We start from the raw sequence: 17,934 nt of genomic DNA on the forward strand, positions 1-17,934 counted from the left end.
TGACCCCAAACATTTGAACAGTAGCGTATGTATTTGGCAGCTGCACAAAGAAGGCAAATCAATGAACAGCTTTGTGACTCGGCTAGTGGGAAAAGCTGCAATGCGTGAGCATGCTTCTCTCAAAGATTAACTTATTTGTGAAAAAATAGTGACATAATTAGTGAGAGTACTTGCCATCACCTACCAACGGAACATAATTTAAACCTGCACACAGCTATTGAGATATGCGATACTGCAGAACTCACCGGCAAGCAGATGAAGCAGGATGGGAAGGTTTGACATTGTAAAGGCAACAGAGAAATTACGTACAAAAAGGTTTGAGAACAACTCAACCAAGAAAAGACAGCCGCTTAACATGTTTTAGCTCACTTGTGTCATCAGAGAGAAAAACATGTCAGTCTGATCCTGAACACAAGGATCAGCAACATGCTGGTTCTGAAGGAGCCTGAAATGCAGAGAAATTGTATTGATCCCAATGTTTCTGAACCAGACCCAAAAAGGTTGAAAAACATAATGCCATCACTTGAATATGTTGAATATGCTGCCTAAGGGGTGGATATTTACACTTTTTGATGCTATGGACTCATTTTCATAGTGCAAACTGGATGAAAGGAGCATATACATGACCACATTCCTGACTCCTAAGGGTAGGATGACATGGCTTAAATTGTCATTTGGAGTCTCTGTGGCAACATGAACATTTAGCTGGATTATAGAGCCAATAGCTGATGTCATTCCCATAACTGTGGTGGAAGAGGAAGATGATGCAGAAAGAAAAATCTGATAGTTATAATGGATCGATGCAGACAGGTGAAGCTTAGACTCAGCTTAAAGAAGATTACAATTTAAATTGGAAAGGGAGATGCTATTCACTTCTAATGATATGACCTTGTTGACTCTGATTACTACAGTATACTGTTACTTCTTGCTTCCTTCATACATTACTAGCTATGTATTATCCAGAAAATAACTGTTTAGTAAAATTAGACTTGAATTCATCCAACCTTATTCAGCATGTTCATCGAATATATATATATATATATATATATATATATATATATAACATAATGTTTTTTATTAAAAACAAAAAGGGATTCCTTTTTGACTTTGCGTAATCCTCATGCCAGAGACACAGCTGGGTCACTGATGGACGAAATTTGAGTTAAAACTGGGACCAAATTTTGGTGGGGTCCAAGCGGTATACCCTGTGAAATGTATGTTCTTCGCCTGCATGCTGTACAAATGATTTCATCTGAATTCTTAACTGTAAAAGACCTAAATTGGCCCTAATGTTACTTGGGCCAAAGGGGCAGAGGCTTAATAGTGGACCAACCCACTCTAGTTTATGTAAAATTCATTCAAAGTCCTGTCTAGTTTCAATCACATAACACCCATGCCTACAAAGAAGACATAGGAGTCATACATGAGCACTGTGCTGACAATCAGTCGCTCATATGCAGTTGCGCATTGGCAATTTAGTTTTAAAATGTTAATGCTATACAGTCCAAATATAAGTCATACTCAGAGAAATTTCTCTAACCCAAGAACCTCCGAGTCAAATACAGCATTTTCCTAGATAATATAAATGTATGCTACACAGATGTTCATACAAACCTATTCAACAATACATCAAAAATGTATCTCCCGTAGCAGTCTCTTAAAATAAATCGGAATTTCTTTCAGTATCCTGTACATTAGGGATTTTTCTTATTTAAAAAAAAAATCCTTATGTAAATAGAAATCTCAGCTCTACTACAATGTGAAGGTGTGAATTCACACGTCTGTCACAGCTCAGAGGAATTTTTCCTCGTATTCACAGTTTTTCATAGACCTAATGCGAAATAAACTCTTTAAAGCAGATTTTCGAGCCTGTTTAACGAGGAAATAATACAGTATATACAGCAAAGAAAGATCTGTGACAGGACACTGTGTGAACACGCAGTAAACTGAATACTGGTGAAAGCGTGTACACTTTGTGTGCCAAATGGGACTTTCAAAAGCCAAAGTGCCCAACAAATAGTTTTAACAAAGCACTCCAGCACTTTTTATGTTAAAACTGTATTGCATGTCCTCCAGTGCATTTTACTGTGCACACATTGGTTATTGGTTGCTTTAGATATTGGAGTTTTTCTGTCTCAATGAACCATACCTGAAAACATACAGTTTCGAATGCATGATCACATTAGCGTACAGTAAAATACATTGACGTCCATAAACAATGGCCCCCAACAGGCTTTAAAAATTAAACAAATACAGGACTAGGCTGTACTTTTCATATGTACATAGTGTAATTCATATTAGTATTATAAAATATTATTTATGTTCAAAACATAGTAACATCATTGGGTAATCTAGGATGAAATAGATGGCAGCTAAGACCCCCAATGGTATGTTTATTTGACTATCCCACTGAACAGGGTATGGGGGTGTAGGGGTTATAATTGGATCCTATACTCCTTGAGTTTATTTTTTTATCTACCACAGCACATGGATTAATAGCTTAATCCCCAGATCTTAATGTTTGTGAGTTTTCTATTAATATCAATTCTGTAGCTTTAAGTCAACACGATTGACTTACTGAGTACCATCAGTTATTTCTCTATGGTTAGGAACTTAAATCATGGTCCCTAGGTTGTATGCGTATGATCCATAATTAATTAAAATCATTGAAGCTAAGATTCTGGCACATTGAGAGTTATGATTGTTTGCCAGAATGAATTTGACACTGACGGAATGGTGCCCTTGGAGAGATGACAAAAATATGGCAAGCAGATCTCCTGCTTCATTTAATCCCTAATTTCCAGTTTCAGTTCTGTATGTTGGCAAAAATCCTGGCAAAAAAGCCGGCTTCCAGTCTTTTAGAAGGAATGAGAAAAAAATGAATGGCTTGCAACATGTTCACAATACCCTGTTCATTGCAAATTTGTAAAAAGTCTAACAAGTAGTTCACGGTGCAGGCATGAAATACTTAAAGCCAAGCCGGTGTGTTTTATAATAGAATATGCATGCATTTTATAAAGTTACACTGCAGCATTCCATAGTGGAAAAAATTCATCCTGTGATCGCAGACACTCTCATGCAGATTATCATCACCAGTACTCACAATCTCATCACTGCCACTCTTTGCATTTTTTGTTAAAAAATACCTGAAAAACATAGCAGCCAGGTCAGCAGATGTCCACCTTGGCTCAACCAAACCACATTCAGAACATGCATAGTGTCCATTTGACTCTTTATAAGCACGGTTGCGGGGATGTGCAGAGACACATGTGCCGTAGGGTGTCCACATCGGCTATGTTTTCCAGGACACATATCATTTTTCCATATTGCTGACCAGCCCAGATGAAGTGCTGCCATGCACTATGAGTGCTGCCATGCACTATGTATAGACTCATGGAAGGTAACCATGTTATACCATGTTAGTCAGTTATACATCCCCATACTGTAGGGCAGCACATATCTGGGCTAGACAGCAACATGTAAAAATTACATGTGTCCTGGAAACCATGGCTGATGTGGTCAGCCTAATGTGCAGTGACCTAGGAATGACCCCGGGCAGCTCTCCAGCCGTCCCTTACCTCTGAGGCCCATGTCCTCTATGCTGTCCACATATACTGGATATTACCACAGAAAATTGCATACCACTGCCCATTCATGTTCCATTTGCTTATAATGCAGCTATGTTTCATTTCAGAATATTGGTGCATACAGTTGGATGGAAAGTCAAGACTATTTTGCAAGTTGTAAAGGTTTTTTGATGTATGACAATCCATTAGCTTCATATCTACCCAGTGGTCTGCTGTGAATTCAGGCTTTCTAAGATTCTAACAGTTTGAAAAGTATGAAATATGTATTTTAATGATGCTCTTTCAATTAAATACGCTACGGAAATTCTATGTGACACTTCAAATGATGAATTGGCTATTGTACCCACTACATTGCAGCTAGGTTTAAAGAAAGATGAAGCTACAAACCAGATGAGAGGAATAAATCTGGCAGAGAAATGATTAAGTTTGACAAGTGTATTCAACATACTCTGCTATCAATACCACTACCCTTTGAAGAGCCAATGGGAATATTCTCATTATAATCTCCATTATGTAAACTCCGATTATTATCAAGTAAGCTGGTAAGAATGTAGTCATAGGATGCCATAAAAACCAATGTACATATACGCAATGAGAATTTGACATAATATACGCATTTTATTTCCCAAATGGAAAGGAAGTGCAATATATACCTTCCAACTTTCTTGATTTATAAGGGGAAGTCCCAATCTTGGAACTCTGCCCCACATAGCTCTGACCATTTCCACCAATATTACGTCAGTCTGTCCCTCAATGTGACTCAAAAGTGGGAGCCTTTCTGAAGCGCAGTTTCTTCACAGTAAAGGAATCGGGCATGACACAGTATACAGAGCCAGAGCTCCCACCAGAAGGGTTAGCTGAACTGTATTTTTGTTATGGGAACTGGAGGAAGGGGTTTAAAATGGGATTCTTTCATTCACCTGAGTTAACTAGTCAAAATGGTAGACAAAACTGATAGCTTCAACAGTATATCAAATTGTGGATTATATGTTGTTATACAGTATATATTTCAACCTTCCTTTTTATAGGCAATTTCTCTAGTTTACTATCTACAATAGCGTATCCTTCAATACTGAACACACTGAAAGAATTATGCTCTGTATCACAGGATCCTGGGTATGCCACTTAGTTGTGCCAGTACCAGGAGCTGCATGGTTCCCAGCTTTCTCTTTATTTCTCACCCTCTTTCTTTCTCTTTTCTTTTTACCATTCTTTCACTCTTATCCTCTCTTCGCTTTCTGTATATCTTACCTCTTCTTTCTCTTTATATCTTCCCCTTTCCTTTGATACCCATTTCTCTTTATTTTTCCTCTGATTTCACTTTCTTCCCCACTTCTCCTTAAATCTCCAATTTCTCATTATCCCTCCTACTTCTTATTCTCTCTTCCTCTTTATCTCAATCTCTCTCCTTTTTCTTTATCTCTCCCCTTTGTCCTCATATCTCCTTCATTTCAATATCTCTTTTGTTTCTCTCTATCTCTAACCTCAGAGATAGAGATATTTGGCATTGTATCCCCATCTTTCCCTTGCCTCTCCCCCAGTACCTTACATTTTTACACACTCTCCCATTTACACAGACTTACGCAATCATGCCAACACAGATGCACACATACTCACTAACACACACTTACATATCCATGCTCAAACACCCTTAAACATACACATCCATGCTCATACACAAACATTCACACATATACATACATGCTCACACATACATATTCGTGCTCTCAAACACACACATATCCATGCTCACACACACTTACATATACATGCTCATACTCTAACATATGCATGCCGATACACAAACGTACATATGCATGCATGGACACACTTATGCATTTATATATTTCCCCTACCTTCACCTCTCCCTTCTTCGCCTCACTTGCCCCCCCACAACTCAATAGCAGATTTTATTCACTGCTCACACAGTGTGCGAACAGCCTTTAGCCATGGGATCTCATGACCTCACATTACATAACCATGCCAGTCCTAAATTGTTCACTAAGAGCTGTAGCACATGGGGCAGACCACCCCCTATGTCTGCTGCTGGTGCTGAGCGCCGAGATATGGCATTATATCCCAGTGCTCGGCATTAGTTTGGGGCTGGTTAGAGGGAGATCTATGATCGCCCCAGCCGGCCCATAGCCCCTAATAGAGACTCTGGGGATAAAGTATGGTTTAGCCTCAGACACTCCATTCGTTGCTATGAAGTTGAAATTTGGGGCTTCAGCCCCAGTAGCCCCCCTAGCAATGCCCCTGCTTCCTCCATACAGAATCTCTCCAGATCCTTCACATTTCGAGGTTGATGCTGGTGGAATCTCCTGTTCAGTTTATCTTACAGGTTTTCTATGGGGTTCAAGTCAGGAGAGTGGGATGGCCATGGACAACCTTAATATTGTGGTCAGTAAACCATTTTTTGTGTTGATTTTGATGCATATTATGGATCATTGTCCTGCTGGAAGATCCAACCATGGCCCATTTTAAGCTTTCTTGCAGAGGCAGTCAGGTGTTCATTTAATATCTCTTGAGTGCATGATGCCATGTTTACTAACAAAATGTCCAGGTCCTCCAGGTAGGTGACGTCTTTCTGACCGCAAGACGCAACTAACTTCTGCAATTCTCCAGTTGTGATCATTGGACCTTTTTTGGCCACTCAAACCATCCTCTTCACAGTGCATTGAGACAATATAGACACACACCTTCTTCCAGGTTAACTCATAACATTTCTAGTTGACTGGAGCTTCTTAATTATTGTCCTGATGGTGTAAATGTGCATTTTCAATGATTTTGTTATTTTCTTATAACCACCACTGCACATAACAGCTATATTCCTTGGTCTTACTCATTGTGATGAATGACTGAGGGAATTTGGCCAATGTGTCACATAATATGTATACCCTGTGAAACAGGAAGTCATGGTTGAACAACTTCCTGTTCCTAGTAACGTGTACTAAATAATTGTACCACACATATATTTTTACATTTTCTTGGATAAACCTGTGTTGTGTTTGTACAATTGTTTGATATCCATGAAAGCAGAGTATATTGCGTATTTTTATAAGAAAAGATCAAAGAGTTAAGCAATAAAGAGACATTTTCACAACATTATTTGCTCATTATCAATATTAGTGGAGGGCACTGTAGTTATTGTCTAGTAGGTGAATTATGTGTTTACCAACTTCTTATATAAATGGACAGTGTAGTCCAATGACTGTAGTCTCAAGAGTTAAGTTTGATGGGTAATGGAAGGCTGGGAAGGGTGTAGGAGGAAACTGCTCCCTGTTCTGCTCTCATTTGAATATTGCAAACCACTGCCAGAAGCCACTGTTTTGTGTTTTGTCACTGCTCTTTAAAATATAACTAATGGTTAAACACATAGTAATAACAGCTGTATAGTTTGGACATCACATGCATTGTGAACATTGGTGATTTATGTTAGCTCTCCCAAATTACAACTTAAAGATGTAATTTCACTCACATAAATGTGATATTGTCCAGCGCTATTACTACTGTTACTATAGAACCTTATGATTCCACTAAGTACAGAATACGAATCCAGTCAGGAATCTTTTGAGTCATAAGAAGTCCTTTTCTGGAATTTGTGCTTTTGAATGATTGATGGGTCTTCTTCCTTTGGGAATTTACACCAATTATCTTCATATTATGTTTTTAAAGTCATGATCTTTATGCATCTTTAACTTAAAGCGACACTCCAGGGTGACCTCCATGCAAATTAACGTGGTTGTCATATAAAGACATTTAGACATTCTAGAGGGATGTGTATTTCAAAGTGTGCGTTGTTTTAAAACAAGAGGTCATGGTCTAAAACTAAAGAGTCTAAAACAAAGAAACTTTTATATAATGATAAAAGGGTTTGTACCGTGTTAGCCTTTCAGAAAACAGTATAGTTAAAATGATACAATTTATTGGCTAACAGAGTTTAATTGCAAGCTTTCGAGACCAAGTTGTTAGGGCCAAGTTGTCAGATCCCTTTTCTGTCTAAAGCTGAGATCTACAGTGCCCTGAGGTAGCATTATCTAATTAATTCCCTGTCCTCAAGTTATCTTTGTTCCCCTCTCCCCAGCCTTACAAAGGAAGCCTAAACCAATCAATGTCAATGAGCAACTTAACAATAGGTGAGAGATACTTTAATTGGGAAGATCATGCAGATCCTCAGAACAGAACTTAAGATGGCTGTCCCCATGTTGCATTATATTTAGTGTATAGAACCTTAAAAGTGAGAGTTCTGTTTTGTTCCCTATCTTTACTTTTTCATTCACAATTGAAATCCAAGAAGAGGCTCAATTATGTCAAACGATTTGAAGATACTGTCTGATAATCCCCTATTTTTAGTCTTTTGTGGAATGATTAACCAATCATTGAGCGTGCTGGTGACTGTAGCAAAATAAATATAAAAAATGAAACAATGTAATTCTATGAATGATGCATTGTCAGCAGTTACACATTTTCAGTAAAGATTCAAATCATAAATAATTCTTTTTGCTGAAAAAAATCATACATTTCAGAAAAAAATTGTCAGCAGTATCAAAGACTTTATGTAGCATGTTGGTAATAAAACGGAATATCATACCATTTCCTTTTACCTCCATGTCTTTACAACATGAAAAGTATTAATCTAGCAGAAACTGCAAAGTTTGCACTTTGTATTTTTTTCCAAGATTAAATCAACCACAATTATGAATGGTATCAAAATGAATTATTGAGTGAAAGGAATGTAGAGTACATGAAAAAATCCAGATAACACAAAAGACTACTTATGCATTGCATTCTGACTTACAGAACTATAGCGACATCTTCTCTGCTTTATCTCAAGGAGGGCATGTATTAAAATATGTCTTACTGACAGTTGTTTAATGTCAATAACTTGTAGCTGTCACACACAACAAAAGGAACTAGAAAAAGACAGAAATAGATGTACTGCATTCAGGATTATGAACACATTTCCAGAAGGCTTCTGATTTATGGACATTGACAAGCAATCTTTGGAGCTCCAGCTGCCATGTATTAGTTTTCTTATTGTACTGTAGGATAGTACTATTAAAGGCTGGCGGGAGACAGTACAGGGTACCTATTAGCATCTTCGCTTTTCAGACAGGGGTACATTTATATCCACCAGGCTGTTAGACATAAATTGTAGACTAAACAGATTATAAAACTTCACTACAAGCGCTGAAGAACATACGCATGGAAAATTCTGTCTAAATTGTATCAAGATTAACCATCTCTCTGATTTTCTGGGAAAACAATCGTAAAGTTCACACTTGTTCAGTTATTTCACACAATCAATACTGGAACTAGTATGAGGAAAACATTGACATTAAACATGTGGTTAGTATGTCTCAACCATGATGGGTTTGATAAATCATAATGCTTTGAAAATAGATCACTTTGAAAAAAATATATATTTTATATAAAAAGGCAGGTATTCCTGATCATCTATTTTATACATGTTAAATAAACTTATACCTGTTTTGAAATAATGTACTGTTTTTCTGTAGTTTCTTGTTCAAAACCTTGGGGCATCTTAGTTTGTTTCCTCTGCAACACTCTTATCTACCTGCCAATTTTGGGCATTAAAGAAGGGTTTTTTACGTGACGGTCTTCTAGTTTAAGGGGGGCTGGGAGTGGTTGTAGGAGATCAGACTTCTGTCATGTGATACATGATGAGGGCTTTGGAAGACAGATAGGACTGATGACAGATAAGTTTGCCTTACTTCTCTTTACATGATGTCATTCTTATCGGATGGTATTTTCTGAGGCATTCTGGTTGGAACAGCACATTTAATATTTTAGGCACTCAGGGTAGAATATGCTTTGATTTAACCAAACGTTTATCCGTAGAGAGTCCTATGACAAGATTGACATTTGCAGGGACAGTTTTGTGTCACGTGTAGCCTCGCGAATAATACATTGTAAAGTATTTTAATATACATTCTTCAACCTTAAAAAGTAAATACAATACTCACCTTTAGGTACCCACTGAAATCAATTGAAGCATTTTCTGTAAATGCACACAGGAAATCTCTTTAGACTCCCCCAGAACTCTAAGTGACGCTGCGTATACTGCATTGACGCATGCAGCAGCTGAACACATTTCCTGCAAGCTACGCACTGGGGGAATCCCTCCATGGATTTGCAAGGAGGAAAGATGATTAGGAATGCATTAAAGCGCATTTAATGGCTGGAGGGTGCCTTTGGGTGCTTGGTATGCTTTATGGGTGGTTTGACAGTCTAGAACATTCTCCTGGCATTCCCCTAACATACTCACTTGCTTCTTTATTATACAAATAGCAGGCGAATTACATATACGATTTTAGTTCTAATCACTATTAAGTCCAGTGCTCACTCAAGTTAATGGTTGACTGATCAGAGTCAAATACAAAAATATTTTTAAGTGAATGCAAGTGCATACGATCTTACATTTTGTGAGTTGCAGGCAAGGGCATGCAAGTTGAATGATACCTTACATGCCTATGGCATAATTGGTTAAAAAAAAAAGGTGATCTACCAGTATTCCATGTTTTATCCTAGCTGGGTGGCATGGTCTGAGGCAAAAAAATGGCCAGTTTGAGTTGGACCAGCCCACTTACAAGGGCATGAACACAGGGTCACCTGTTGATGTTGAGTAACCCTGTGGTAAAAGCAAGTAACTAGAAAGAAGGCTCTGGGCAAAGTAAGGAGGAAATAAGGTAAGGGAGTAAAATAATAAAGGAGCAAGAGGTTTAGGGAGGGAGTATATAAGTGTGTATGTATGTTAGAGTGACTGTGTGTATGGATAAGTGTGTGGGTTAGCATGAGTGTGTGTAAGTGTGTGTTAGAGAGTATATATGTTAGCAGAGGTGTATATAAAAAATATGTTAGTCTAAGTATGAGCATATTTTAGTGTAAGTATGTGTGTTTTAGAGTGAGTGTGTATGTGTATGAGGTCTGAGTGTGTTTAAATATGTGTGCCAGTGTGTATGTTAGTCACTGGTAAGGTGTAGGCCCATGTATACTAGATTATTGAATCTGATATGAAAACGATTTTTCTGAATGTAATGAAATAATTAAAATGTAATAAAAACAGACCTTAACAAGTGCAAATGTGAGTTGGCAGCAGTGATTTTGTCAGATGGACATTTTTCCAACTAGTGTGAGTTTATTGCTGTAAATTTACATTACCTGCCTACTTGCTTGTGCGTTCTGTTTAGTGAACAGACCTTTGTAAGATACAGTATGGCCTAAATGCAGGGATTCTGGTAATAACCTAAGTGCAGGGATTCTGGTACACTAGACAAAGTATTTTTCCAAAGCTCCCTCTTGCATGCACTTTTTTGCCACAATAAGAGGGAACCTCAGTAGTGTCTTAGGCAGCAGCCTTGCATTTCCAAATGGCAGGGCCGGTCCTGCCTGAATATGTGGAATATTTATTTTATCTACTCAGTTCTGTGGAATAGGAATTGGTAAAGAAATACAATAATATAACATATTTTAATAACAACGCAATTGTGTTTGCTTGGGAAAAAATTAACATAATTTTCCTCACAGATAACAATAGGAAACTCTTATGTCACTAACATTATGTAAATTCAGTTGTATAATAAAAACACCATAAATATTTTAACAGGACAGCAAAGGTCATCTATAGTACTTTGGATTCAGAAATTAGTTGCTACCCCTGGTAATGACAAAGCCATCGGTGGATAATCACTAATATTACAACATCTTGGACTGTTCCTATCCAGTCACAACATTGAATATAAGTCAACAGTATCAAAAGTATTAGCACTGTCATCAGTGCTAATGACAGAAAAAAATCAAGTATATGACCATTCTGATGTCTAGTATTATTTAACTAATGGCACTTAGTGTGGACTAGAGCCCTGCGCGGGACTGCTTTTTTAATCCCGCTCCCGCCCGCTCCTGCTGTTTTTAATCCCGCCCGCTCCCGCAATGTGGGTGTTACGCTCCTGCCCGCTCACGCCACATTTGTGGCCAATCCCGCCCCCGCTCCCGCCACATTTGTGGCCAATCACGCCCGCCTCCTTACCTGATTTCCCGCGCAGTCCCGCAAGTTGTTCCCTCACAGCGTCTCTTCTCTTGCTCCGCCCAGGAACAAGGCGGAGTCACAAGAAGTGACATCACATGACTCCGCCTTGTTCCTGGGTGGAGCAAGATAGGAGACACTGTTATGGAGCAGCGAGAAGACAGCCTTGCGGGACTGTGCTTGATTACCGGGACCCGCAGGTACAGTGCCTCACCGCCCGCTCCCGCCCGCAGCCCCAGCAAGACCGCCCGCGCCCGCAAGTTTTTTGGCGGGTCCCACGGGACCCGCCTCCCAATGCAGTCCTCTAGTGTGGACTACAACTACCAGTATAGTCCCTAGTTTAATGGAAGTTACGTCCACAGTGGATGATGCACACCTGCCTGTGTGATACTTCTGATGAACTGTGCCTAAAGCCTAAATAGGATCTTGATGACTGTATCTGACTCAAGATGGTATGTTTACATGCCCATGTTTCATTATATTGTATCATTGGGGTTTATTCACTAAAGCTACAGTCTGTATGGAGGAGAGCTGGGGGTTCATCTCACTGTGCATTATTATTAGAATGGACTCTGTTGATTCTGTATAATGTACAGATAAACCAATTAGGTGTATTTTAACACATACTCCCATATTAACAATGCATCATGCAATGTGCAACCAAGCATGTGAGCTGAAACTGTAGTTTAGTGATTAAACGACATTGTTTACAATAGCTCAAAGAGGACATATTGAACCAACACACGGATTCTAGAAGATGCACACACATTCCTTAAAATAGTGAGCATTTGACATACATAGAGTATCATTTTTACATCAACATTATTAGAAAAGCACATTTATTATACAAAAGAGAATTGTGTTACCTCAAACCATTGCCCATGTGATTGCATTTTCAATATGACACAGGGGTCGGGCTTGGAAAGAGCATCTCGATCTGATATCCCTTTACAAGATACTCTCAGCTCTACTTTTGTGAGGCATGGGCTGTTGAAAATTCCAAGGGTATTGGCCGCAGATTCATAAATGTTGCTCATTTTCTCGCTATCTGTTAAACCTATGGAAGAAAAAAAGATGAAACAAGAATTAAATTCTGCGAACAAATTAAAGCTCTAGTTTTCATTATTTTTCTCTGAGTTTTACCCCTTTGACATTCATGTCACTTTTTGGTATTAAATAAAAGATTGATCCAATAATCTTTTTTTTTTTCATTTATTTTTCATTAACAAACTATGTTTCAAAGTTCAATATTTTAGAACCGGGAGAGCAATTTTCTGTGATGTAATCCTCCCAGAAATGCTAGTGTTTAAATCAATTCACCTTCTTCACAGGACACCCATTTAAAGCTTTCAGAAATAACAAAAACATTATTAATTACATGGCAGTATTACAATAGTAGAAAGACTGTTAGTGTAACCTGCAGTTAAAAAGACATAAATCTTATATTTTCAATGGTAATATATGATTATTTATTTTTATATATTTATTAATATATGATTATAATTTTGACATTTAAAGACAAAATGGCAATACTGAGTGCTGCATTGGAAGTGATGGTATGACATGACAGACATGTATAAAGGTAGATTACTTTGTTTTATACATATTATTACGGCAGAACAGTGATATTTCAATTTATATATATATATATATATATATACATATATATATATATATATATATATACATATATATATAAGCTACAGATGAATATATGAACTATATTCTAACATATATTTTAAAATCCTTTATATAAGGACATTTAGAAAACTTGTAAAACACTGATTCTAATGGGGTGTAATTATTGTGCTATTAATGTACTTAACAATCCGGATAAGAAAAGAAAAAATAGATGAGTTACTTCTTGAAAAGTATCTGACTTAAAATGCAAACATGGCATGTATTCAGTTCAGGAAAATGATTAGGAGTATTTGCATTTACTGTATCCTCTTGGATCAGTGGCCACCATAGCTACTAGAAGATAACATGCTTTACGCAAGGGTTGGTTACATTAGGATGACCTAGAACTTTAATCTCCTGGACAGCAGCAAAGTGTGAAAGAATTTCTGCAACATGTGCAACTGCTTTAACATTTGGCTAAGCATAAAGTTGATAGTGAGTCTTGCTCGCACATTGCTACCTTACAGATAACAGACTTTCAATTAAATCTAGATCACAAATTGTTCACGCTGGCAGCCACCCTAACGGTGTAAGTGCGGCCAAGGGCTGGATATGCACAACAACTCCCATGGGTTAGCCCCCCCCATATTAAGAATTTTAACAAAAGATCATTCAATTTGTTAGATCTTTGTTAGATCAACTGTTTTTTTTCGTTAGATCTACTCTAAAATATGCAATATTAACAATCTTTTTTGGAGGGGGCTAACCCATAGCCATCATTCAATTTGTTTGATCAGGTTAGATCAACTGTTTTTTTCGTTAGGGGGGCTAACCCGTAGCCAGCCATGCCTCAACAAACTGTTGAATTAACTCCGTGTTAAATCAGGTTTGATCAGACAAAATTTGTGTTAGATCTAGTCTAATTACTCCCGCATACAAAATAGGATTGTGAATACCGCCTCCTGCGTGATAGATCTAACGGAAAAAAACTGTTGATCTTACCGGATCTAACGAATATCTTCCAAAATCAATTTAAAAAAATCAAAATTTCAGTTGAGGGGGGCCAGCCTGTATGTATTCCCATCCCCCGCACACAAAATAGGATTGTGAATACCGCCTCCTGCGTGATAGATCTGACGAAACAAAACAGTTGATCTTACCGGATCTAACGAATATCTTCCAAAATCAATTAAAATCTCACTAAATATGCAATATCTCAGTAATTAGAAGAGATCTAACCAAAAAATGTTGTTGAGTGGGGGCTTGCTAGATCTAACAAAAAAACTGTTGATATAACCTGATCTAACAAAGATCTAACAAATTGAATGTTAAAATTTTGTTAAAATTCTTAATATGGGGGGGGGGGCTAACCCGGTGGAGGTTGCACAACCCCACTTTACTTTTTTTTATCACAAAGCCAGTGGCTGTACACTGCAGAACCCAGTCTGTAGCCACATTGGAAGATTGGGTGAATATAGAGCGCTGTTTACTGGGCATTTGCCTGGTTTGCCATATAGCCAGTCTGGGCCTGATGATATTGTATGTGGCACCATGAGTCAAAAGAGTTCCGAACACATTTTATGAATTATAGGAAATAATGTACTTTAATACAAAGACCACTTACTATTGTAAACTATAATTGCAGAGAATCATTTTCAGCTTACAGCAAAAAATCCAAGAGTAATATAAAATGCCCTTTAATTTATCAGCATCTAATATTGGAAGGCAATACTAAAAATGACAGCTGTGAAAAAAATATTAAAGCTGACTATTAACACCAAAGCAATAAGGGATGTAAGAAAGATTGCACACCAAGGTTCCTGACTGTACGGAAAGCCAAAAAAATATATCAGGAAGATATCACAGAGAAGGCAATGCCTTTTGACAGAAGGGCAGTAGGTCAGAGAATAAAGTGGCACCCATATAATTGGAAATATACAGATGCTGACAATGGAAAAGGCCTCATTACCATAGAACCAGCTGGTTCAATTACAAGGGCATGTGAATGCACCATGCTGAAGATAATCTGACACATGATGGAACGAGGCTTAAGGACATATCTCGATCGCTTGTATTCAAGTGTAGGATTCACTTAATATGAGCAAGAAACAAGTCAAATAGTTCACAAGGAATAAAATGTGTGGTTTTAAAAACTGATCATTTAATCACATATTTTATCTTGTAGTATATAACTCTAAAATATTTTCTGCTTGATTGGACAGAAATCTAAATATCCCTGAACCTAATTGTTTGGAAATAGCCTTATAACCATACCTGAGAACTTCTCGGCTCCCTTGCGGGACGCGGCCAGGACTGGTGGGCGGTCCCGCTGACGACGGTGGGCGGTAAAAAAATGGATGGGGAGCAGGGCGTGTCAAGACTGCTAAAACTTCGGCTTTTATAGTGGTGGTGACACTTGCTGATGATCAATTAATCAAGGGTATTTGATTACCAACGCCTGTCTGCTACTTAGCATCTTAATTCCCATGTAAGCAGTAAGGGTGTACTTAGTTTTTATAGACTTGCTAAAGAATAGGTGATTGTTATTATGTCCTGATATGTAAAACCATAGAATTCAAAGAGCCCCAGTTAACAGCGGGGGTTATCTGCGTCCATCGCGCAGACCTTCCCCGACTGTGAAAGAGGAGAGTTCCCCGCACCAGTGCAGGGAATTCTCTCTGACAGTCGGAGGATGTATGCACGATAGACACAGACAACCCCCACTGCTAACCTCACCTCCTTCCGGCTGCAGTGGAAGTTGCCTACGCGAATCGCGTCTACCCACTGCCCAGATAACACACCAGGTAGTCAGAAGCACAGGTTAGTTGGGCGTGCTCTGTAGGCAGAGTGCTCTATGAAATGTTGGGGGTGCTCTGTAGGCAGAGTGCTCTATGAAATGCCTTTTAACCCTCTTAATGCCACTCTGCCTCCAGATATGTGTTTTAACCCCCTTTATGCCACTCTGCCTCCAGTAATGCCTTTTAAGCCTCTATACGCCACTCTGCCTTCTGAAATGGCTTATACCTCCCTGTATGCCACTCTGCCCCATAATATGCCTTTTAACTCCCTAAATACCAGAATGGCATATAGGGGTATAAGGCATTTCTGGAGGCAGGGTGGCACATAGGGGGTCAAAAGGCATATCATGGGGCACAGTGGCATATAGAGGGTTAAAAGGCATATCATTGGGCACAGTGGCATTTAGAGGGTTAAAAGGCATATCATGGGGCACAGTGGCATATAGGGGGGGTATAAGGCATTTCTGGGGCAGAGTGGCAAGCCTGGGGGCAGATGTGCATAACTGGTATTTGTGAACACTACGCTAGAACTAGTTTTTAGGGTGGACTATGAGGTTCACATTTCAGCAAATGTATCATAGGTACCAATCAAAAGCCTTGTCATGGAACTTGAATTTATGTGTAGACCTTACTGGGTCTATTCACTAAACTGTGGGAGGGACGAGCATTAGTGAGTTGAAAAAAGTAGGCAACTCGCAGATTAATTAAACTAGCCAGTTGCAAATGCTAGCTGGAACTTACATTCCCTTGCGTTCTAGTGAACGTTCCAGTTGTTTTGTGTTAGTGTGAAAGGGTACCGCAACCTCAGTTGAGTCTGATGAGTAGAGATAACCCTTAACCTAACTGATCACTTCACTTGTTAGTGAAAAGACCCCACCTCTTTAAAGCACACATACATTTTATCTTGTGGAAGACAATCCACCAGCATTTACTGTTTTACTAGAGACGTTATGATATATATTTGAATGGCTCACTATCTCCTGCAGTATCATATGGGAAAATGTTTTAAAAAGGCACCTGCATTTTGCTTGTACAGATCATCATAGATGAGGGAGTGGTGAATAAAACCATTAATCAACACAAAACATTACAACATATGTTCAGCTGCACTATTTATAATACATGTATATATAAAATGATATTATATATATATATATATATATATATATATATATATATATATATATATATATATATTATACAAGTAACATGGATATAAAAGCCAAGATGGGGGTGAGGGGGCATAAAGAGCATTTATGGTGTAATACTCCTGTAATACTTTTATCATTTTATATACGTTTCATGAATGACTAGAAATCATCTCTCCAACCTGAATCCAGGTATGGATCAAATCCATGGGGCTGCTGGCCATGCAAAAGAAAAAAAAAGGCAAACTGCAATACCCTGAAAATTCTATTATTTTGTCTCACTAATTATCTGATAATAATGAAAGAAAACACATCAATTGTTACTATATAGAGAGTACAGAAAAAATATTTCCTTTCTACATCCCTTTTGGACACAGTAATTAACATTTAGTTGCATATTAATTTTAAATTAATTTCTCCCATCTTCGATTAGAGGGCTTTTAGTCAACCCTTTCACTTGTAATAATTTTCTGTGACTTATCAATTTGCGCAGGACACCATAACACACTCTCCATATTTGCATATTATTCACCTAATTTAATCCAAGCTCCCATCTTTGAAAAAAAAATAATTACCCAATGCAGCACAGATAATATGAAGCTACAGGAAGTAGTGTATTTTTAGATGTGTGTTATGATCTCAGAGAAAATCAAAAAAAGAAAGGAAAAAAAATACAGATCACCACGCAGAAGAGGATGAGTAAGATCACCCTAAAGCTAAGACTATCAAAGCAC

General features: G+C 38.1%; 1 protein-coding gene across 1 annotated transcript in view; it reads right to left on the bottom strand.

Annotated features, from left to right (window-relative positions):
- Positions 1–17,934, bottom strand: part of CPNE4 (copine 4) — a 126,702-nt gene that overhangs the window by 85,580 nt on the left and 23,188 nt on the right. Inside the window, exon 2 of the mRNA XM_053466333.1 lies at positions 12,501–12,691. Coding sequence (XP_053322308.1) covers positions 12,501–12,671 — 171 coding nt within the window. The 5' untranslated portion in view covers positions 12,672–12,691. The remainder of the gene's footprint in view (positions 1–12,500; positions 12,692–17,934) is intronic.

This window comes from Spea bombifrons, chromosome 5, assembly GCF_027358695.1.
Source record: "Spea bombifrons isolate aSpeBom1 chromosome 5, aSpeBom1.2.pri, whole genome shotgun sequence".
NCBI classification, from domain to species: Eukaryota; Metazoa; Chordata; class Amphibia; order Anura; family Pelobatidae; genus Spea; species Spea bombifrons.